Source organism: Aphidius gifuensis, linkage group LG2 (genome assembly GCF_014905175.1).
Source record: "Aphidius gifuensis isolate YNYX2018 linkage group LG2, ASM1490517v1, whole genome shotgun sequence".
Lineage (NCBI taxonomy): Eukaryota > Metazoa > Arthropoda > Insecta > Hymenoptera > Braconidae > Aphidius > Aphidius gifuensis.
In genome coordinates, this window is record NC_057789.1 from 2,808,306 (window position 1) to 2,830,933 (window position 22,628).

The 22,628-nt window shown below is 25.5% G+C and overlaps 6 protein-coding genes across 7 annotated transcripts; 2 read left to right on the forward strand and 4 right to left on the reverse strand.

Moving 5' to 3' along the window:
- Positions 1–335: 335 nt before the first annotated feature.
- On the reverse strand, positions 336–2,171 carry LOC122848311 (rRNA methyltransferase 3, mitochondrial). Its single transcript, XM_044146292.1, has 3 exons — positions 1,636–2,171; positions 1,166–1,563; positions 336–1,103 (listed from the first exon to the last, which is right to left on the reverse strand). Exons 1-3 carry the CDS (start codon positions 1,983–1,985, stop codon positions 424–426), a joined length of 1,428 nt encoding a protein of 475 aa, XP_044002227.1. The 5' UTR covers positions 1,986–2,171; the 3' UTR covers positions 336–423.
- A 946-nt stretch (positions 2,172–3,117) lies between these two features.
- LOC122848312 (DNA-directed RNA polymerase II subunit RPB2-like) lies at positions 3,118–7,080 on the forward strand. The gene is made up of 2 exons (XM_044146293.1): positions 3,118–3,263; positions 3,408–7,080. The coding sequence occupies exons 1-2, from the start codon at positions 3,239–3,241 to the stop codon at positions 6,935–6,937; spliced, it is 3,555 nt and encodes a 1,184-aa protein (XP_044002228.1). The 5' UTR covers positions 3,118–3,238; the 3' UTR covers positions 6,938–7,080.
- A 2,086-nt stretch (positions 7,081–9,166) lies between these two features.
- Positions 9,167–12,390, reverse strand: LOC122848313 (glucose dehydrogenase [FAD, quinone]-like). Of its 2 annotated transcripts, none has more exons than XM_044146295.1 (3): positions 12,025–12,390; positions 10,826–11,350; positions 9,167–10,758 (listed from the first exon to the last, which is right to left on the reverse strand). In XM_044146295.1, exons 2-3 carry the CDS (start codon positions 11,343–11,345, stop codon positions 9,473–9,475), a joined length of 1,806 nt encoding a protein of 601 aa, XP_044002230.1. In that variant the 5' UTR covers positions 11,346–11,350; positions 12,025–12,390; the 3' UTR covers positions 9,167–9,472. The 2 variants fall into 2 exon arrangements, with proteins under 2 accessions (XP_044002230.1, XP_044002229.1); XM_044146294.1 differs by lacking the exon at positions 12,025–12,390 and adding an exon at positions 11,766–11,858 and having other exon boundaries at positions 9,380–10,758.
- Positions 12,391–16,790: 4,400 nt separating this feature from the next.
- LOC122849374 lies at positions 16,791–18,199 on the reverse strand. The gene is made up of 5 exons (XM_044148067.1): positions 17,653–18,199; positions 17,233–17,534; positions 17,103–17,171; positions 16,926–17,021; positions 16,791–16,853 (listed from the first exon to the last, which is right to left on the reverse strand). The coding sequence occupies exons 1-5, from the start codon at positions 18,197–18,199 to the stop codon at positions 16,791–16,793; spliced, it is 1,077 nt and encodes a 358-aa protein (XP_044004002.1).
- Positions 18,200–19,110: 911 nt separating this feature from the next.
- On the forward strand, positions 19,111–22,009 carry LOC122848314 (protein phosphatase 1 regulatory subunit 42-like). The gene is made up of 6 exons (XM_044146297.1): positions 19,111–19,332; positions 19,406–19,711; positions 19,796–20,030; positions 20,115–20,237; positions 20,318–20,458; positions 20,549–22,009. Exons 1-6 carry the CDS (start codon positions 19,192–19,194, stop codon positions 20,692–20,694), a joined length of 1,092 nt encoding a protein of 363 aa, XP_044002232.1. The 5' UTR covers positions 19,111–19,191; the 3' UTR covers positions 20,695–22,009.
- LOC122849375 lies at positions 20,811–22,204 on the reverse strand. The gene is made up of 5 exons (XM_044148069.1): positions 22,156–22,204; positions 21,640–21,966; positions 21,240–21,541; positions 21,110–21,178; positions 20,811–20,861 (listed from the first exon to the last, which is right to left on the reverse strand). Exons 1-5 carry the CDS (start codon positions 22,202–22,204, stop codon positions 20,811–20,813), a joined length of 798 nt encoding a protein of 265 aa, XP_044004004.1.
- Positions 22,205–22,628: the final 424 nt, after the last annotated feature.

Consider the following 22,628-nt stretch of genomic DNA (forward strand, 5'->3'; position numbering starts at 1 on the left):
TAAAACAAGCAACGTCACCCTTGAGTTGTTATTGTTTAATATTGCTCATTAACCAGTTTCAGCCAACTGGTAAAAGTTGTTCATATTGCAGTTGAAGATATATATATAAACTTGTTTTGAACAATAAGGTCAAAGAGAATTTTGTACCATCAGTTTGTATATATGTCACTTTAACAGAGAAACCCTCTTAACATCTTTACCCTCACTCAAATAAACCACTACCACCATCACCACTCTCATCATTGTATTGTTCATAACAAAATAACTTTGCCAAAGTATACTTAAAAAATAAAATAAAACCTTTTGCATTTAGTAATTAAAAAAGTACTCTCAACTTAATTTTTTTTAATAACTGTATTCAATTTGTTACATAATATACATTATTTTTTGATGATCCATAATATTATATAAAGAAAATGTGAATTATTCAGTTGCTTTAACAGTTGGTTTAATTGAAAATTGTTTTTTAATTTCAAATGTTATTATTCCAAGTGCCATACCAGTGTTGAGACTTTCAACACCATTAGTCATTGGTATATTAACACGAATTCCACCTCTGTCTTGTACAAGAGCCAGTGCATCAAGACTTAGACCACTTGTTTCACCACCAATAATAACAACAGTCTCACCATTTGTATAATCAGATGCATAATATGGAATAACTGGTATGTTACTTGTTAATTGTTTTGAAATTTTTATGTCATTCATTTTTTGTCGATAACTTTTTTTTTCATCTGAATTTTTAACCATTTCAAGTAGATCATCTTCGTTAATCATAATTGGTCCATTATTTTGACCTTCATCATCAATAATATCATCATCATCATCATCGTCATCATCCTCATCAACATTTTCATGTTCATCATTTTCATTTTCTTGACATTCTGTTGCCTCATCAGCTGCTGCTAATTCTGATTCAATATTTTTATTTTCTCTTGGTTCAACAATTTTTTCAGTAATATTATTATCAGCAATATAAATATTTGAATCTTCATCAATTAATTTACGTACATCTGCCCAAGTTTGTGTAGCATAAATTGGAAATCTAAAATGTGCTCCAGTTGCACTTCTCAATACTTTTGGATCCCAAATATCAACACATCCTAAACAACAATAGTAAAAATTAATTTACAATGTTTTAGATAAAATAAAATCTAGACAATACCTTTAAGAAGAATCAATTTTTTACAACCAACACCAGCAGCTGCTCTCATTATTGATCCCATATTACCAGGTTCTCTAATATTATCACATATTATTGTTAAAGGAAGAGCATCTGATGTTACAACTGTATTTTCTGTTTCTGGAATTTTAAAAAATGCCATTATTCCTGGTGATGTTGTTAATGTACTCCACGTTTGTATTGCTCTGTATGGTACTCTGTATAATTTAACACCACTTTCAGGAAGTTTTAATTTTAAAACATCTGATATTCTGCTAAATATTACTATTTCAGGTACTGCACCAGCTTCAATTGCATCTGTTATTAGTCTTTGTCCTTCAAGTATTATTCTACTATTACGATCACGAGTTTTACGTGATCTTACTTGCATCATCAACGTTCTATAATACATAAAATATAATTAATATTAGTTCTTTAATTAATTAACAAGTTTAATTAATTATTCAACTTACGTAAGTGTTGTATCATTTTCTTTTAATTCAAGATAATTTAATTTTCCATCTTCTTTTATTGTCTTGTCATATGATGTTACTGATAGCTTTTTTTTAAACTTTGATTTTTTTGGTCTCACTTTTAATTGTTTATGTTCATTGTCATTATTTTTTTTACCTATATATTCATTTGGACCTTTTGCTGGCTCAAAATGTTGAAGAATTTCTTCTTCATTTAATATTTTTGATGGTTGACGAGCATGTTTTGAGCTGTATTTTCTCATATCAGGAATAAGTCTTGCTTGAACAAGACGATTTGAATTTGGACATTTTAAACAATTTATTGTTAATCGTATTGTATTTAAAAACATTTTTAGTTTTTATATTTTCAAACAAATGACAGTGTTAATTAATTTAACGTTTTTTAATTTTATAAAACAATTGTCAGTGTGGAAAATCTATTCAAGATTATTGGTTGTTATTGTTATTGTCAATTCACAATGTTTTTAAACAATTAATTATAATAACATTAATCAAAACACACTTCTGTTTTTTTTTTTTTTTGTTAAATATTTTTAGGTTATTCGTTTAACAATGTCTTCCCCGGCGAGCATGGAATGGAATATTTGTTATTATTATTTTTACGGATTTACTGTCGGTCAAGTAATCGTCAGTGTTGACAACACACAATAAAATTAAAATCAAGATAAAATTATTTTTTTTTTTATCTTTCATCTTTTTTTATTTGAAATTTATTTCAAATTATTAAAATCGTTGTGTACAAAAAACGATGGGCTTGTAATTTATACAAAAGGAAATAAAAACGCGATATTTTGAAGAATTAAAAAAATCATGTAATTTTCTAGATCATCTGCTTTTCTGAGATGATCTAGGCAAATTAAATAATTGAAAAAAAATAATTCAATTAATTTATGTTAATTAAAATTATGTCTTACCTTTTATGTTGTATCATGATAATAATAATGTTAATTATTACAATAAAACAATAGACAATTGAGTTGGATTCTTGGAGATGTCTTTGAAGTTGCTCCATTTTATTTTTTTTTTGTTTTATTTTTCCTCAAGGCACAACAAAGCCAAAGCTTCAACACACAAACACAACACTATTTTTACATAATAAATAATTAAAACTGTCAACTAATTATTAATACACTTTTTATTTTTATAAATTATATATTTAATCACAATTTTGATACTCGATTTTTAACGTCAAACGCGACCGATTAAAAAGCGAAACGAACCCAGCAGCCATTTCGTGATACTGATGGAATCAAATGGAACACGGAATTTTTTTTTCCCATGGGCATCCAATCACGTGGTTTTTATTTACAATTAACATGATTTGCTTATATTTAAAAAATAATGAGCTGTGATTGGACGCTTGACATCAAGGACTAGAAAACCGACACATGTTGAAACACGTTGAAAACAGTTGAGCACAGTTGAGCTTGAGCAGTTGAGTGCAGCTGAGAGAAGAAGTACTTTTTTTTTATTTGTCCAAATTGATGTCTCATATTTTTTTTTTTTTACACAAAGTGTATTTAATTAAATTAATTATTATAAATTAATTAATCAATAATTTTGTTTTATTAAATTAATCAATATGTATGACAGCGAAGACATTGAAAGTAAGTAAAAAATTAAAAAATACAAAATTAATTTTAACACCATAACCCTGAATTAATTAATCAATCAATTAATTTAGTAATTGATTGATTAATTACTGAATTATTTAGCTGTTTAATTATATTTTTTATTTATTTATTAAATAGATGAAAATGATGACGATGGAATATCACCAGAACTTTGGGATGAAGTATGTTGGATTGTCATAAATGCATATTTTGATGACAAAGGTCTTGTTCGTCAACAGCTTGACAGTTTTAATGAATTTATTGAAATGACAATACAACGTATTGTTGAAAATACACCAGAAATTGAACTACAAGCTGAGGTACAACATAGATCTGGTGAAATTGAACATCCAGTGAAACATACAATTAAATTTGAACAAATATATTTATCAAAACCAACACACTGGGAAAATGATGGTACACCAATTCCAATGGCACCAAATCAAGCACGTCTACGTAATTTAACATACTCAGCACCATTATATGTTGATATTGTTAAAACAATAAAAAGTACTAAAAATGATAATAATGGTGAAAGTGTTGAAGAAATACAAAAAGAAACAAAACATGAAAAAACAGTTATTGGAAAAGTTCCAATAATGTTAAGATCAAAATTTTGTGCATTACATGAATTAAATGAACGTGATTTAACTGAATTAAATGAATGTCCATTAGATCCTGGTGGTTATTTTATAATAAATGGTTCTGAAAAAGTACTTATTGCACAAGAAAAAATGGCAACAAATACTGTTTATGTATTTGGTATGAAAGATGGTAAATATGCATATAAAGCTGAAATACGTTCTTGTCTTGAACAAAGTTCACGTCCAACATCAACATTATGGGTTAATATGATGGCTAAAACAAATTCAGTTAAAAAATCAGCAATTGGACAACGTATTGTTGCTATATTACCATATATTAAACAAGAAATACCAATAATGATTGTATTTCGTGCTCTTGGTTTTGTTGCTGATCGTGATATACTTGAGCATATTGTTTATGATTTTGATGATTCAGAAATGATGGAAATGATTAAAGCATCATTTGATGAAGCTTTTGTTGTACAAGAACAATCTGTTGCATTAAATTTTATTGGTACACGTGGTGCTAAACCAGGTGTTACTAAAGAACAACGTATTAAATATGCACGTGATATATTACAAAAAGAAATGCTACCACATGTTGGTGTTAGTGATTTTTGTGAAACTAAAAAAGCATATTATCTTGGTTATATTGTTAATCGTGTAATATCAGCAGCACTTGGTAGACGTGAACTTGATGATCGTGATCATTATGGTAATAAACGTCTTGATTTAGCTGGACCATTATTGGCATTTTTATTTCGTGGTTTATTTCGTAATTTAACAAAACAAATACGTATGTATGGACAAAAATTTATTGATCGTGGAAAAGATTTTAAACTTGAGCTTGCACTTAATACAAAAATAATAACTGATGGTATACGTTATTCATTGGCAACTGGTAATTGGGGTGATCAAAAAAAAGCACATCAAGCACGTGCTGGTGTATCACAAGTATTAAATAGACTAACATATGCATCAACATTATCACATTTACGTCGTGTTAATTCACCAATTGGACGTGATGGTAAATTAGCTAAACCACGTCAATTACATAATACATTATGGGGTATGCTATGTCCGGCTGAAACACCAGAAGGTGCTGCTGTTGGTTTAGTTAAAAATTTAGCATTAATGGCATATATTAGTGTTGGCTCACAACCAGCTCCAATACTTGAATTTTTAGAAGAATGGTCAATGGAAAATCTTGAAGAAATTGCACCAAGTGCCATTAATGATTCAACTAAAATATTTGTTAATGGTTGTTGGGTTGGTGTACATCGTGATCCAGATCAATTAATGACAACATTACGTAAATTACGTCGTCAAATGGATATTATTGTATCTGAAGTATCAATGGTACGTGATATACGTGATCGTGAAATACGTATTTTAACTGATGCTGGTAGAATAAGTAGACCATTATTAATTGTTGAAAATCAACAATTATTATTACGTAAACGTCATACAAATATGTTAAAAAAACGTTCATCAGATCATGATAGATGGCAAGAATTAGTTAGTAATGGTGTTGTTGAATACATTGATACAATGGAAGAAGAAACAGTTATGATTGCAATGACACCAAATGATTTAAATTCTACACATCGTGATGAATATTGTTCAACATATACACACTGTGAAATACATCCGTCAATGATACTTGGTGTATGTGCATCAATAATACCATTTCCTGATCATAATCAAAGTCCAAGAAATACATATCAAAGTGCTATGGGTAAACAGGCAATGGGTATGTATGCAACAAATATACATACACGTATGGATACACTTGCACATTCATTGTATTATCCACAAAAGCCACTTGTTACAACACGTTCAATGGAATATTTAAGATTTCGTGAGCTACCAGCTGGTATTAATAGTATTGTTGCTATTTTATGTTATACTGGTTATAATCAAGAGGACAGTGTTATCATGAATGCAAGTGCTGTTGAACGTGGATTTTTTCGTTCAGTATTTTATCGTTCATATAAAGATGTTGAGTCAAAAATGAATCATGATCAAGAGGAAATATTTGAAGTACCATCAAGAGAAACATGTCAAGGTATGCGTAATGCTGTTTATGATAAATTAGATGATGATGGTATAATATCACCTGGTGTACGTGTATCTGGTGAGGATGTTATTATTGGTAAAACAATATTACTACCAGATAATGATGATGAAGATTTAGCAGCAACAACAAAACGTTTTGTAAAACGTGATGCATCAACATTGTTACGTAGCAGTGAATCTGGTACTACTGATCAAGTTATGATAACACTAAATGGTGATGGTTATAAATTTTGTAAAATACGTGTTAGAAGTGAAAGAATACCACAAATTGGTGATAAATTTGCATCACGTCATGGACAAAAAGGTACATGTGGTATGCAATATAGACAAGAAGATATGCCATTTACAAGTGAAGGTATGACACCAGATATTATTATAAATCCTCATGCAATACCATCACGTATGACAATTGGACATTTAATTGAATGTTTACTTGGTAAAGTATGTGCAAATAAAGGTGAAATTGGTGATGCAACACCATTTAGTGATGGTGTTAATGTTAAAAAAATATCACAAATGTTACAAGCATATGGTTATCAATTGAATGGTAATGAAATTATGTATAATGGTTTTACTGGAAGAAAAATTAATGCACAAGTATTTATTGGACCAACGTATTATCAACGTTTAAAACATATGGTTGATGATAAAATTCATAGTAGAGCAAGAGGACCAGTACAAATACTTGTACGTCAACCAATGGAAGGACGTGCTAGAGATGGTGGTTTACGTTTTGGTGAAATGGAACGTGATTGTCAAATATCACATGGTGCTGCACAATTTTTAAGAGAAAGATTATATAATGTTTCTGATCCATATCGTATACATGTTTGTGATTTATGTGGTTTAATTGCAATTGCTAATTTACGTAGTCAAGCATTTGAATGCAAAGGATGCAAAAATAAATCACAAATATCACAAGTTCAACTTCCATATGCTGCTAAGCTATTATTCCAGGAACTCATGGCTATGAGTATTTCACCAAGGCTCATGACTATTTCATAAAATTTAAATTACAGTTTGATTTTCATGTTACTTGTTCTTTTTTTTTTTTTTTTGTATTTAAAAAATATTCAACATTATTAATTAAGTTTATATTTATATCAGGATTTTTGGCTTCTTATCAAATAAAATATGAAAATAAGGAAAATAATTCATTACAATTTTGTTGTCTTTAAATTTAAATTTATTTAACATTTAATAATTTAATTTATATAAGTACTTATTAATTCATGATATTCTAATATTGAGTTTTTTGTATTTTCTGTCTGTCCATCAAATTAAAACTCTCTTTCAATAACATTAGAATGTTTTATTTTTATTTCAATGTAACTGTTGATGGTGCTTTTTGTAAAATAACCAAATAAGTTGTCATCCCTCCAACAATCTGTAAGTTTAATTTGTGATTATTACATCTAAGAAAAATTAATCAATTAATTAATTTTTTTACTTACAGAAAGTAAAAGTGGAAGATGAACATAAATAAAACCATTCGCTGCAGTGAAATGAATTTTTTTTATACAAAAATATGAAATAGCTATGTCATTTTCCTTGAAAAAAAAAATTATTATATTGTAATAAATATTATTATTATTATTATTAATACAAACAAATAATAATGTACAAAATTTAAATAATTTATTACTTGTTCTTTTCCTGATCCTTTTGGAATAATTGAAACTGGAGAAAAAACTTTATCCGTCACTTGGTTACCCTGTAAAAGTATAATTTAAAAAATATATAACATAAATATTTCCCAACATTTAAAACAATTTAAATATCAAAAAATAAATTATTTTAAAAATTGATTTCACTATTTGTTAATAATGAAAATATAAATGTAGACTAACTTACACGATGACTTGTCAAATGACATGAAATAATAATAATAGTGAGATTAATAAAAAGTCCAATGGTACATATGGCATCACGAAACAAGAGATAGCTGTAGGTTGTTTGATGATTAATGAGAGTATAAATTCTCGACAAAACATTTAAAGAGAAAGTAAAAATCCAAAGTAATAATTGAAATGAAAATATATTATTTATTTCATCAGCAGCCATTGACAAGTTCCAGTGCATTGACCAAATATTATGAAGTTTAATACAAAGAAAATCAGGATGTATTTTATTGCCAAATTTTTTGTTTAATGATTCTGTAAATTATAATTTAATAATAATATTAATTGTATTTTATAAATGAGGAATATCATCATACCATTTGGTGAAATTAGCCGATTGAGATGATCAAATCTTCTGTACAACAACAACATCAAACTACTAAATTGTAAAACTTGTACAGATCCAGTAAAATAAACAAAACTGTAGGCAAACACATCCAACAGAGGATAAGTCACTTTAACTTGATATGCCATGTATCCAACAAGGATCCAACATCCAAATACAATCATCACAACAATTTGATTTAAAAGTGAATTTTTATAATGTGATTTTTCATGAAAATTAGCGGCAACATCGTACGAACGTAAATACCGTAAAGTTGATTTAAAACGACGGCTTGAAAAAATTGTCATTATTATATCTATGATGAAACAAGTGTAGCCAAGTATTGTTCGTACAATTGTGAAAAGTAAATTCTTTGTGTTTAGTACATTATAATCATTGTAGTACATTCTTATTACTTCCAAGCAAATGCTGACAATCAAAATGAAAAAACAATAAAATATGGATTTTTTTTTAACGACCATCGATTGGCCATCAATTATTTCGTAAGGAGTACAACCAAGCAATCGCCCAAACAAAAATAGTAATTTAATTTTATACAACATTTTTGTTTGTTTTTTAATTTATCACTGTTCTAATTTTTTTTATTTACACTTATTGTCAAGACACATTCACATTTCCGAAAGCTGGATGAAAAATAAAAATAATCCGTTCAACAACTCATTCGATTTTTATAAAATAATAATTTTATATTATTCATGATATTCTTGTAATAGCTGACTTCTTTTTGAATTTATTATTATCTATTTTATTATTAATCATAATACGACAATTATTTGAGCTTCCTTATTTTTTTTCTTTCTTTTTTTGTTAGTTATTAATTAAAGACCTGTCATGGCCAAGTCACCTGTCTCTTCCCTCATTTCTTTTCATTTATTTTTGTTATAAAAGCAATTAAAAATTAGTTTCTAATAAATAATTACATTTAAAAATTATCAAAATAATAATTAGTATTATAAAAATAAATTATAGAAAAATAAATCAACATTATTTTATTTTTTTTTTATTATCTTAAAATTAACATACAAAATAAATTATTTTATTTTTGTATTTGTAAATTATTTCTAACAATTAATTACTATGTAAAAAAATTTGTATATTTATTTTTATAAACTATATTTAATTCAATTTTAAAAAATTATATACAAACATAATAATTATAAGAGGTAGTTTGTTCTTTTAATATAAAATAATTACCTCAAATAATTTAATAATTTAAAAAATGAATCCAATTATTTAAATTAATATTAAAAAATACTTAAAATCAAATGGCTAATGATTTGTTTTTCAGGTATTTTAATAACCTTGATATTTTTTTATAATCATATCAGCTGCTTTTTCTCCAATCATATAAATATTTGCATTAATATGTCCAGCTGGAATCAATGGCATTATAGAAGCATCAGAACATCTCAAACCATCAACCCCATAAACTTTTAATTCTGGATCAACAACTGCACTTGGATCATCAATTGGTCCCATTTTAACAGTGCCAACTTCATGATTTTCCATCGCTGGAATATGACGAATAGCACATCTCCAATAATCATCACTACCAAAATTAAAATGATCACAACCAGGTACTTTTAAAGTATTTATTTTTGGACTGTATTCTTTAAATGGCTCAGTATCAACAAGTTCAATAGCATACTTAATACCCTCCAAAATAATTTCAACATCCAATGGATCATCAAAAAAATTGCCATTTATTATTGGATCATCATTAGGATTTTTAGACCTCAGTAATATTTTACCACGACTTTTTGGATATTGTAATATAGGCCAAATGGTAAATGTATCTTTACCCTCAATTGGTTTATAAATTTTATAATAAACATCATCAGAAATTCCATAGCCTCTTCTATAAGCAATTCCATAATCAGTATTCAACGCAGCACCAATAAATAATACCTCCACATCAGGCCTAGAATCATTAGCATATTTTGTTTTTAAAAATGCTATTGATTCTGGTCCACCTGGTAATGAAAATGGTCCATTTCTTTTGAATAAATATTTTGATATCATTGGCAATGTAAATATACGTCTCATCATAAGAGTTACTGGTTTGTTGACTAAAAATGTTAAACCCCAAAAGCCAATGTGTTCTTGAAGATTGCCACCAACTTGTGAGTCTTTTACAACTGGTATACCAAGTTTTTTTAAATGTTCTTTTGGTCCAATACCAGATAGCATTAATAATTTTGGTGTATCAATTGTTCCAGCAGATAAAATAATTTCTTTACTCGAATAAACTTTATATTTTTCACCTTTTTTTTCATACTCAACACCGTATGCTTTATTTTGAGAATTTATTAAAACTCTAAGTACTCTTGCTTCAGTAACAATATCAAGATTTGATCTTTTAACACGAAGATAAGCTTTAGCAGCACTACAACGTGCACCTTTATCTAAATTAAATGGTACATATGAAAACCCAACTTGTTCTGCTCCATTAACATCAGTTATATTGTAGCCCAATTGTTGACCAGCACGTAGAAATGTCGTTGCTAGTGGACTCTGATAAGGTGAATATTCAACACAAACATTACCATCAGAATTATGATAAGATTTATCATATTTTCCTAAAAAAAATTTTGTTCCATTTAGTAAATTTAATTTTGATAATTATTTCAAGTTAAATAAACATACCTGTTACATGAAATTTTTCACTCTTTTTGAAATATGGAAGTACCTCGTTAAAAGACCAACCATAATTACCCATTTCAGACCATTTATCAAAGTCCAATTTATTACCACGTGTATGAATCATGTTATTTAGTGTACTTGTACCACCAAGTGATTTACCTCTTGGCCAAGTACAACGTTTATCTTTCATTCCTAAACATGCATTTTTACTTGGTTCAACACGATAACCCCAATTATAATTTGAAAATTGAAATGCTGTTGCTAATACTGGTATTTGATTAAATATTCCTTCATGTTTACCAGCTTCAAGAAGTAATATATTCCAATTTTTATTTTCAGATAATCTGTTGGTTACTGGTGAACCACCAGAACCAGCACCGACAATTATAAAATCATATTCAGCATGAGTTGGTAATTTTTTTGTTGGTATATCATAACTTGATGGAAGATCAAAAAAATTATCACAGCTTGATAATTTTATTGTTATTAACAATGTGATTATTGATGTAATAATTATCTTCATTTTATCTGTACAAAAAAAATTATTTTTTTATAAATTTAATTTTTTATAAACACAGTATTTATTAATTTATATATTTATAATTTTTATTTTAAATTTTAATTGATAATTTTGATGATTTTATTTTGTATTTTTTATTTATAAATTTTGTAATTTTGTTTATAAAATTATTTATATAATTTTATAAATATTATTACAGTATAAAAAATTTAATAATAAAAAAAAAAATATTCAAATAGCTATTACAAGTGGTCTATTCTATTGTTTGATATTATTTTTTTAATAAAATAATTGATTTCCTATATATTGAATAACAAAATACTATTTATCTTGTGTTTAGTACCATGAAATTTAAAATAAAATTTATTATGTACAATTATTTTAGTGTGAAAACAATAAATTATATAATAAAGTTTGAGTTACCACACGTTTATGTATACACAATAATTTCTATCTCCAATATATTCATCGCCGAAATGACTATATTATAGAAAGCAGAAAGTTTTTACTTTTACAAACAGGTCGAATAAATTTTTTTGGCTCTACAGTTGGCTCTTTTATATAACCCACACAATATAATTTGAGAGTTTCACTCGATAATTATTATTAAAAATTATATCCTTAAATTTAATATACTTGTAAATTTTAAATAGGTAATTAAATTTAAAATTTATATACTCACTGTGCAAAGATGTATTTTAAATATGTCATGTGATAATTGATACAGAATATTAAAGATGGTCTCATTTGATTAAATCTATTGACACCAATTTTTTTTCTCAAATAATATCACAAACAACAAACTGGTTTTAATTAACAAAAACAATTTTATAATTTTTTTTTAGATTTTTATTTGAATAATGTATGAAAATATATTTTGTTTCTATTGCCGAGTATTTAAAATCAAATTTAATTTATATTTCTTCAGAATGCTAAATATTAAATTTCAAGTTTATTTATTTAAATTTTCTTTCATTGAAAATTTTCAAGAAAAATAAACAACAAAATGTGGAAGAGTTGTTGTTCCTTTTCCTGTTTCACTTTGAATGATTCAACAGGATTTTTTTTTTGCAGACAAGACACTTGGTTCTTTGACTTTAATTCCTGCAAGAGTGGGAGATGGACACAAAGTGGGATTTAAATCCCCACTGTTTTAATTAACGACGATAAAATTAACTGAAGCATTAATTTTTCCAACAATTTCCTTACTTTGTAGAAAATAAAACAATATGATTTTCATGAAAAAAAGAATTATACAACAGTGATTGTAGATTATTTATTATTAAATTTAATTGTTTATAAAATTTGATAAATAATTGGTTTAATTAATAATTATTTGTAATTTTGAAACAGTGTAATTTTTTTATAATTATTATATAAAACAATTATCATTAAAATTAATATATATTCAGCTGAAAACACGACTGGTTAATTTTTAATTTACAAATTAAATTAAATTAAATTAAATTAGGAATTATGTAGGATAACCAGATACGTAGTAATACCACCAACAATCTAAAAAATAAAATTTCGCTTTTATTTAATTTATTTTTAGTAATTATTATAATTTTTAACTTACAGAAGTTAAAAGTGAAAGATGTATGTCAACAAAACCAGCAGCAGCAGTGAAATTTAATTTTTGAACGCAAAAATATTGAGCGACAACATCATTGACCTTCAAAAAAATGTAAACATATATATTTATTTGTTTATTTATCTCAATAATTTATTAAATAAAATACTCTACCTTATTTTTAGTGAAATTTATTGGTGAAATTGGCGAAAAAACATCTCTCGCAACTTGATTCGCCTTTACAAAATAATATTACATAAAATATTTCATTGATTTTATCAATTTCATTGATTTTATTGATGAAAAATAAATAAACAAAAACAAATTTATTGATTTTCATTTAAATACTTACAGTACGACTTGTCAAATGACATGTTATTATGATAAAAAAAAGATTAATCATACAACCAATTGCACACATGCAATCACGTACAACAATAAATGTTTCATACTCATAATAAATAACAAGAGTATTTATTCTGGAAAATCCATTTAACGATAATGTAAAAATCCACAACAACAATTGAAATTGATAAATGTTATTTAATTTTTTAGCTGCTCTTGACAAGTTCCAATGAATTTTCCAAACATCCTCAAAGTGAAAATTCAATTTAATAACACTTATTTTAATTTTACTAAATTCTATAAAATTAAACAATAAAATCAGCGAAATACTTGATGATTTTATTAGCCACAAAATCGCGATAAAAAAATATAATTGTATTATTTTATTTTTACCATTTGAAGTGATGATTTGTTGGAGATGTTTAAATCTATGATATATCAGCAAATTAATTCCACAAAATTGAATAATTTGCATGGACACAGCAGCGTATACATAAAAATAAGCAAATGCATCAATAAGTGGATAATTAACATCAACATGATACGCAATAGATCCAGTTAATATCCAAAAAATTAATTCGAATGTTATTATAAAACGACAATAATTAACAGTCAAACGTTGATGCTTTTGATGGTATTTCATTGAGCTATCATGTGCACAAAGATATTTTAAAATTGATGTCAATTCAGTGTGATTAATAAGTGTTATAATAATATCACTAAAAAATGATATGTAATCGAAAATTGTTCTTCCAATTGTCAACGAAATATCCATCGCTTTTGAATTACCAATGTCATTTAAACGTATTCCTAGACCTTCGATAATTATTCCAATCGACATAATTGATACTGAGGTTAATATTACATTTTTTTTAATAACAAATTTATTATTATTTATTTGAAAAAATGTACTTCCAAGTAATTGTAGTGTATAATTTATTGTTTTAATATTTTTAAACATTATTTTTAGATCTTTATGTTTATGATAATTCAATGAAACTAAAACTGAAAGTTTTTTTTTTTTTTTAACATGACGCAAATGAATTATTAGTTAAATTTTAATGAAAAAAAAAATATATTTTGTTTATATTTATAAAGATTAATGGATTACTATTTTTTTTTATTATTTTTTTTGTTTTTAAATTGGGGGAAATTGTTAGGGTAGGATTAAATGATTTATTATTGATGAAATTATGTTGTTTTGTTTTTTTTATAAATATTGAAATTGAAATTTATTGTTGTCAAAATGTTTATTGATTAAAAATTTATGGGGATTTGTTGTTTTTATCTGGTTTATATTTTTATTTTTTTTTGTGTGGACAGTGCGACACATGTGAATTGACGAAATTTTGATTTTGAAATAACAGACAATATGTAGATACACACGAACAAGTGGATAGTAATAATTATTGTGATAATTGATTTCGAATAAGCTTAGTTTGTAAGAGAGAAAGTTTTTAGTTATAAGCATTTGTTTGCTAAAAAAAAAGAGACATAGTGGTGTTATCTTTAATTTTATTTCTTGGCTAAATCTAAGACTTTTCTTTTAACTTAAAAAATAAAAGAAAAGTACAGTGATAATTGAATTAAAAATTCTAAAATTATCTTATACTTATATTGTTTAGGTTTTATTTTCTAGACATTGTTATATAATTTTTTTACTGTATATGTTTATCAGTTTTCTGCATAATAATCAAGAAAGATGTCATTGCTCCAATGATCTATAAAATAAATTTGATATATAGTATTTAAATCAGTTAACTATAATTTTTTTTATATACTTACAGAAATTAAAAATGGAAGGTGAATATGAATAAAACCATTTGCAGCAGTGAAATGAATCTTTGTAACGCAAAAATATCTAACTGCCAAATTATTTTCCTTGATAAATTGCCAATAAAAAAATAAATTAAAGATTAATTTTTATCTGCTAGTATAATTATTTATTAACATAATAATAATAAAACTTTGATATTTACTTTTTCATTTTTTGGTGAATCTTTGATCAAAGAAACAGGAATAAAAACATTTTCTGTAACTTGATTTGCCTGCAAAAAAAAAAAAAAAAAATACACCAACAATATAATATAATACATAAATAAATATATTTAAAAAATTATTATAACTTACACAACGACTTGTCAAGTGACATGAAACAATAATAATCATAAGATTCATACAAAGTCCAACACCACAAAAAATATCACGCAATATACAATGAACATTTGCTTCGTTATCAATAAGTGTATAAATTCTAAACAATCCATTTATGAAATAAGTAAGGATCCAAAATAATAATTGAAATGAAAATATATTATTCATTTTATTGGCAGCCATGCACAAGTTCCAATGCATCAGCCAAATTTTATGAAGTTGAATGCAATGAAAATCAGGATGTATTTTATTGCCATATTTTTTGTTTAATGATTCTGTAAATTATAATTTAATAATAATATTAATTGTATTTTATAAATGAGGAATATCATCATACCATTTGGTGAAATTAGCCGATTGAGATGATCAAATCTTCTGTACAACAACAACATCAAACTACTAAATTGTAAAACTTGTACAGATCCAGTAAAATAAACAAAACTGTAGGCAAACACATCCAACAGAGGATAAGTCACTTTAACTTGATATGCCATGTATCCAACAAGGATCCAACATCCAAATACAATCATCACAACAATTTGATTTAAAAGTGAATTTTTATAATGTGATTTTTCACGAAAATTAGCGGCAACATCGTACGAACGTAAATACCGTAAAGTTGATTTAAAACGACGGTTTGAAAAAATTGTCATTATTATATCTGTGATGAAACAAGTGTAGCTGAGTATTGTTCGTACAATTGTGAAAAGTAAATTTTTTATATCTTGAAAATCGTAATCATTGTAATATATACTCAGTGCTTCAAAAATAATCATAACTATTGTCATTGTGACACAATTGCATATTCCTGTTTTTGTTAAAATTAATTTTTGTCCAGTTATTTTGTAAGGAGTACAACCAAGTATATGTCCAGCCCAAAATAATAGTTTTAAGTTTCTTAACATTTTCGTTTATTATTTTTCCAATTTGCTAAATTTATTTTATTTTGATTCTTATTTTTCTATTTTAAATTGACTTGTAGTTATTACACGATTAATTTTAGTTTTGTAAAATAAAATAATATTCATCACAATCGTTTCAGTGTTGACAATCGACTGCTGATTTTTATTTCATATAATATACTATTTTTTGTGATTTATCAAACTCGTTAATTATTAATTTTTATTTTTTTCTAGGTCGAAAAAAAATAACAATACAATATACAATACCGAAAATACCCGCACACAATGGAATCTGACAATTTTCAAATTTATAATACTATTTATTATTAAAATAATCAATTATGCTATTGAAAAAAATTATTATTTAAATAAGTTATTTTTTTTTGTGCCTAAATTAAGGATAATTATTTTGTCATATTATTTTTTAGTAATCAAAAAATATGACTCGTAAATTTCACACAATTTCACACAATTTTAAGCGTCTTTTGATGATGATTTACTTAGAATTACCAAGTAGGTTGTCATGGCACCAACAATCTGAAATTTTTAAATGACGATAATTTTAACAGTCTATTTACAAGTAGAAAAAAAAAAAAAATTTCAACTTACAGAAAGAAGCAGAGGTAAATGAATATGAATAAAACCAGATGCAGCACTAAAACGTATTTTTCTTATACAAAAATAAATACTTGCTGTTTTGTTTCCCTTGATAAAAAAAATAATTAAATTATAACTAATTGTATTGTTGATAAAAATATTTATAAAGATATTGTTTGAAAAAAATACCTCAATTGTATTTGGCTGCCTGTGAATTGTTGAATTTGGTGAAAAAACTTTATCAGCTATTCTATTTGCCTAAAAAATTACCCCTCATTTTTAATAATAAAAACTTAATTTAAAAATATAAAAAACTTACTCGACGACTTGTAATATGGCATGAAAATATTATTAAAATAAGATTGAAAAATACTCCAAGTGCACAAAATGTATCTCTTGGTGTAATATACTCAAAATTTTCTTTAAAGTTCATCATTGTATAAAGTCTGGTCAATACACTCATAGAAGATGAAAATATCCACAACAACAATTGAACCGAGTAACAATTATTAATTTTTTCAGCAGCTGTTGATAAATTCGAATGCATCAGCCAAACATTTTGAAGTTTTAAACCATCCCATGTACCACTTAAAGTTTGTATTTTCATTTCCATCATCCACTCTGTAAAAAAATCAAATAAAAACCATAAAAATATCATCACAAGTTTTGCAATGACAAATTAAATTTAAATAACTGAAAAAAATAAAATAAATAATACCTTTTTTCACAACAAGCTCACTCAGATGATTGAATCTTCGATACAGTGTCATCATAAATCCATAGAATAATAAAGTTTGACTTGTTATAGTGCCATAAAATAAAATATAGGTAATAGTTTCCAGCAGAGGATAATTATTTTCAACTTTGTAAGCTAAATACGTAACTGGTAGCCAGAAACAAAGAGCTATCAGTCCAACAATTCGACAATGTATCAGTGTTAAATTATTGTATTTATTATTAAATTTTGCAGCAACATCATAAACATGAATATGATCAATTGCTGATTTTAAATCTTCATATTTAATAATTGTAAATACAACATCAGCTACAATGCAAATGTAAGTGAATATTGTTCTTAAAACTGCTAATACTAATGTTTTTTTATCAATAGTACCAATATCATCCAAGTAAACTTGTGTCAGACCGATAAATAATAGTGTCATTGATGCAATTGCTGCGTGAATTATTCCAACTGTTGATATGCTCACATTGTGTCGAGTTATTTTAAATGGAGTACCACCAAATAATCTTGCCGCCCAAAGAAGTGACTTGACACTATTTACCATGATTATTTACGAAAAAAAAAAAAAAAAAAAAACAATCAGAAAAAAGCTGTAGAAAATTTCTCTACATTTTTTTCGAGAGCTTTTTGTTTGCTTCCAATAAACCGAGTGTGTGAGAAGGAGAATGAATTATGATAAAATTCAACTAACATTGCAGTGGACACGAAAAATCAAATTTAGCGTAAATATTTATAAGTCAGCATTTAAAGATAATTATTTATAAGACAGGATGTTTAAGCTTTAAGGTAAGTTGTTTCGTATATGGAAATTTGTTTAGCTTCCGTGTTTTTATTAATGCTTGTGAGAAAACAACATGTGACTTGTGAACGATTGATTTTTATTTTTTTTTATTAAATAAGTTATTTTATTGTATGATTCGATATGGTGGTTACTTGAAGATCTAAATATTTATAATAAAAAGTGATTTAACAAAATAACAAAGACTATTTTTATTTATTTATTTATTTTTTTTTTATTGACAAATTTAGCTTGTTATATTCTATCGAAATTTCGATTTAAAATATTTTTATTTCTATTTTTTTGATGTGATAAAAAATATTGTAAAATATATTCAACTACTTTCGTTTTTTAATTTTTTTTTTTTACATGATGTTTAGAAAGAAATTAGCAATTGCCAGATATTTTTTTTTATAATTTTCATAGTGAATTTAAGGTGTGCCAAATGGCTTTGGTTACGTAAAGTAAATACAAAAAATAAAGAGCGACATATTTCTCTTAGAGAAAAAATTATAATATACTTGTTTTTTTTTATGAAAAAAAAAGTTCTTTTTATGTAATTATTTGTGTTAAAAATGCAGTGCAAAATTGAGTCAATATTTATATGTTTATGGTCGTCGTCATCGTGACCAGCGCTCACAAAATAAATAGAAAAAAAAATAAACATTCAAATAAATACTTGCACAGTAACTAACCAAACTGTCAAAAAGTTTGATCAATATAATTGTATTAATGAAAATAAATAAATTTAACAAAAAATGGTTCTTCTTACGGAAAATTATGTCGAAAAACAATGTGCACATATACAATCACAAAAATCACTAACAAAATTAATTGAAAAAAATCATTTACAAAAAATAACACATTTATTTATGCAAGATAAATTCATTGATGCAATTGTAAGTACAATTTTTATACAAAAAAAAATTAACCCATAATATTTATTAATTAATATACATTTTTAATCTTCAGGGAAATTTTTCGAAATGCAAAAATCTTCGTGTTATATACATGCAAAATAACTGTATTAAAAAAATTGAAAATTTAAATTTTGCCACTAATTTAACTCACTTGTATCTTCAACATAATAATTTATCAAAAATTGAAAATTTACATACACTTAAAAATTTAACACATTTATTCTTGGGGTATAATAATATCAGTGTCATTGAAGGACTTGAAAATTTAGATAAATTATTAGAACTTCATGTTGAAAATCAACACTTACATGCTGGCGAATCATTGGTATTTGATCCAAGAAGTCTTCAGACAATATCCGTGAGTAAAATTGATTAATTAATTACAATGAAAAATGATCAATTAATAATAAATATATAAATACAAAGTAAAATTAAACATTAGGTTTTTTTAAAAGTACTTAATGTAGCTGGAAATAAATTAACATCGCTAAGATGTTTTAGAAATTTTATAAATCTAGAAACTATTGATGCAAGAAATAATTTAATCGATGATGATAAAGATTTGAGTCAAACTATAATGTCATTACGATGGTTGAAGAAACTTGATTTGCAAAAAAATCCAGTTGCCGAATTTTATAGATATCGAGAGAATGTCATTGCCAACAGTAATTCACTCGGTAAATTAATTTAACATTTTAATTAAATAATTCAACTTACTTTACTTTGTACAAATAATAGAGAAATATTTTTTAAACTTACAGTATGTCTAGATGGAAAAATAATAAGTGATTTGACACGTCAGTTTATGAAAAGATTTAAACAGGAAAAATTAATGAGATTAACTCATAGTGAACCAAAAATGTCCTTACAAGATGACATAACATGTAAAAAAAAAAAAAATATTAAATTGATGATTGATAAGCTTTGTTGAATATATTTTAAAATGATTATTTTTTTTTTATAGCTTCTTTGAATTTACCACCGGCATTTAGAAGGTCAGTGTCAAGAGCTATTCTTCAAGAACAACCGGGACCAAAACTTGTGATGAATATTTCATCAATTATTGGAGAATCACGTCCTCATATATTTCCAGCGTGGAAATCAAGTAACACAATTATTTAATTATCAGAAAAATATTTGATAATATTTGGGGAGATATTAATTGAGATTTAATTTTTTTTTTTTGTTTTTTTAGCTACAGCGATTGCTGGAATGAAAAATAATCATGTTACTCCACGTCCATTTTGGAGGAAAAAAATTTCTAAAGATAAACAATTAATTAATGGTTCATTGGGTATCATTGATAATAAAAATTATTCTTCAATTGTACCGAGAAAATAAAATTTTGTACTGTCAAGAGACAATTAATAATTAATAATTAATTTTTAAAAATTGTATAAAATTATTTTCCTGAACTATTGATAATGCTTGAATTTTAAATTATTTTAAGCCATGTTTCATGAAGATTTACTTAGAATTACTAAATAAGTTGTCATTCCACTAACAATCTAAAAAATAAATTTACAAATATTATTAGATAATTATAATTTTAAAAATATATTAAAAAGTAAATTTGAACTTACAGAAAGCAGAAGAGGCAGGTGGATATGAAAAAAACCATACCCAGCAGTGAAATATATTTTTTTTATACGAAAATACATAGTTGCTTTTTCAGTTACCTTGTTAAATGGGTAATTTATTTATTATTAAATAGTTGAATTAAATTTTTATGTCGAAAAAAAATATAAATAAATACCTGAATTGTATTTGAGTGTCTTTGAATTGCTGATACTGGTGAAAAAACTTGGTCTACTATTTTATTAGCCTGTAAAAAATTACCCTCAATTAATTAATGAATAATTAATGAAAATAAATAGTTGACTTACTTGAGAACTTGTTATGTGACATGAAAATATTATCAAAACAAGATTTAAAAATACTCCAAGTCCACAAATTGTATCTTTCACAATGACATACATTAAATTTTCCTTGTAATTCATTATTGTATAAAGCCTGGTCAATACACTCAGAGAAAATATCATTATCCACAACAACAATTGAACCGAGTAACAATTATTAATTTTTTCAGCAGCTGTTGATAAATTCGAATGCATCAGCCAAACATTTTGAAGTTTTAAACCATCCCATGTACCACTTAAAGTTTGTATTTTCATTTCCATCATCCAGTCTGTAAAAAAAATCAAATAAAAACCATAAAAATATCATCACAAGTTTTGCAATGACAAATTAAATTTAAATAACTGAAAAAAATAAAATAAATAATACCTTTTTTCACAACAAGTTGACTCAGATGATTGAATCTTTGATACAGTGTCATCATAAATCCATAAAATAATAAAATTTGAGTTGTTATACAACTGTAAAATAAATAATGGGCAATAACTTCCAACAGTGGACAATAATCAACAGTTTTGTAAGAAACATATAAAACTGGTAGCCATAAAGCCAGAGCTATCAGTCCAACAACTCGACAATGAATTAGTGTTAAATTATTATATTTATTATTAAATTTTGCAGCAACATCATAAACATGAATATGATCAATTGCTGATCTCAATTCTTCATAATTAATAATTGTAAATATAACATCAGCTATAATACCAATAAAGCTAAAAATTGTTCTTAAAATTGTTAAAATTAATGTATTTCTATTGACATGATTAAAAACCAAATAAATTTTTGTCACACCGACAAATAATATAGCCATCGATACAATCGCTGAATAAATTATTCCAATTTTCGATATGCTCACATTGTTTCTAGTTATTTTTAATGGAGTACTTCCAACTAATCTTGCTGCCCAGAGAAGTGACTTGACACTATTTACCATATTTATTTTAAAACTTTTTTACATTACTGATTATTTCTAACAAACTGAGGGCATAGAAAGGAAATTAATTGTGATAAAATTCAACACTGCAGTTGATAGAAAAATTTAGGGTAAGATAATAATTAGAAACTGAAATTTTTTTATAAACATTTGTGTGAATAAAACATGTGGACTGCAAACTAATTATTATTTACTAATGATTTGAGTTTAGAATAGTGTTGTAATAATATTTATAAACAATATTCAATATATTTTTTTAAATAAAAATACTGATATTATTTTACGTCTTACCTGAAATAGAAATTCGAAATAAAAACACAACTGTAATATCAAGGGCAATCGAATAATATATTTTATACAAAAAAAAATACAATTAAAATATATTATAGTATTAATGATAAATGTTTTTCAATAATTCATTATT

Coding starts and splice junctions, on each gene's coding strand:
- LOC122848311 (XM_044146292.1), bottom strand. CDS start 1,985: ATGTTTTTAAATACAATACGATTAACAATAAATTGTTTAAAATGTCCA. Junction 1,564..1,635: donor GAAAATGATACAACACTTAC/GTAAGTTGAATA, acceptor TATGTATTATAG/AACGTTGATGATGCAAGTAA. Junction 1,104..1,165: donor AAAATTGATTCTTCTTAAAG/GTATTGTCTAGA, acceptor ATTGTTGTTTAG/GATGTGTTGATATTTGGGAT.
- LOC122849374 (XM_044148067.1), bottom strand. CDS start 18,199: ATGGTAAATAGTGTCAAGTCACTTCTTTGGGCGGCAAGATTATTTGGT. Junction 17,535..17,652: donor TCGAAGATTCAATCATCTGA/GTGAGCTTGTTG, acceptor ATTTTTTTACAG/AGTGGATGATGGAAATGAAA. Junction 17,172..17,232: donor GCCATATTACAAGTCGTCGA/GTAAGTTTTTTA, acceptor GTAATTTTTTAG/GCAAATAGAATAGCTGATAA.
- LOC122848312 (XM_044146293.1), top strand. CDS start 3,239: ATGTATGACAGCGAAGACATTGAAA. Junction 3,264..3,407: donor TGACAGCGAAGACATTGAAA/GTAAGTAAAAAA, acceptor TTTATTAAATAG/ATGAAAATGATGACGATGGA.
- LOC122848314 (XM_044146297.1), top strand. CDS start 19,192: ATGGTTCTTCTTACGGAAAATTATGTCGAAAAACAATGTGCACATATA. Junction 20,031..20,114: donor TGCCAACAGTAATTCACTCG/GTAAATTAATTT, acceptor TTAAACTTACAG/TATGTCTAGATGGAAAAATA. Junction 20,238..20,317: donor CTTACAAGATGACATAACAT/GTAAAAAAAAAA, acceptor TTTTTTTTATAG/CTTCTTTGAATTTACCACCG.
- LOC122848313 (XM_044146295.1), bottom strand. CDS start 11,345: ATGAAGATAATTATTACATCAATAATCACATTGTTAATAACAATAAAA. Junction 10,759..10,825: donor TGAAAAATTTCATGTAACAG/GTATGTTTATTT, acceptor AATTTTTTTTAG/GAAAATATGATAAATCTTAT.
- LOC122849375 (XM_044148069.1), bottom strand. CDS start 22,204: ATGGTAAATAGTGTCAAGTCACTTCTCTGGGCAGCAAGATTAGTTGGA. Junction 21,542..21,639: donor TCAACTTGTTGTGAAAAAAG/GTATTATTTATT, acceptor TTTTTTTTACAG/ACTGGATGATGGAAATGAAA. Junction 20,862..21,109: donor GACACTCAAATACAATTCAG/GTATTTATTTAT, acceptor TTTATTTTTTAG/ATTGTTAGTGGAATGACAAC.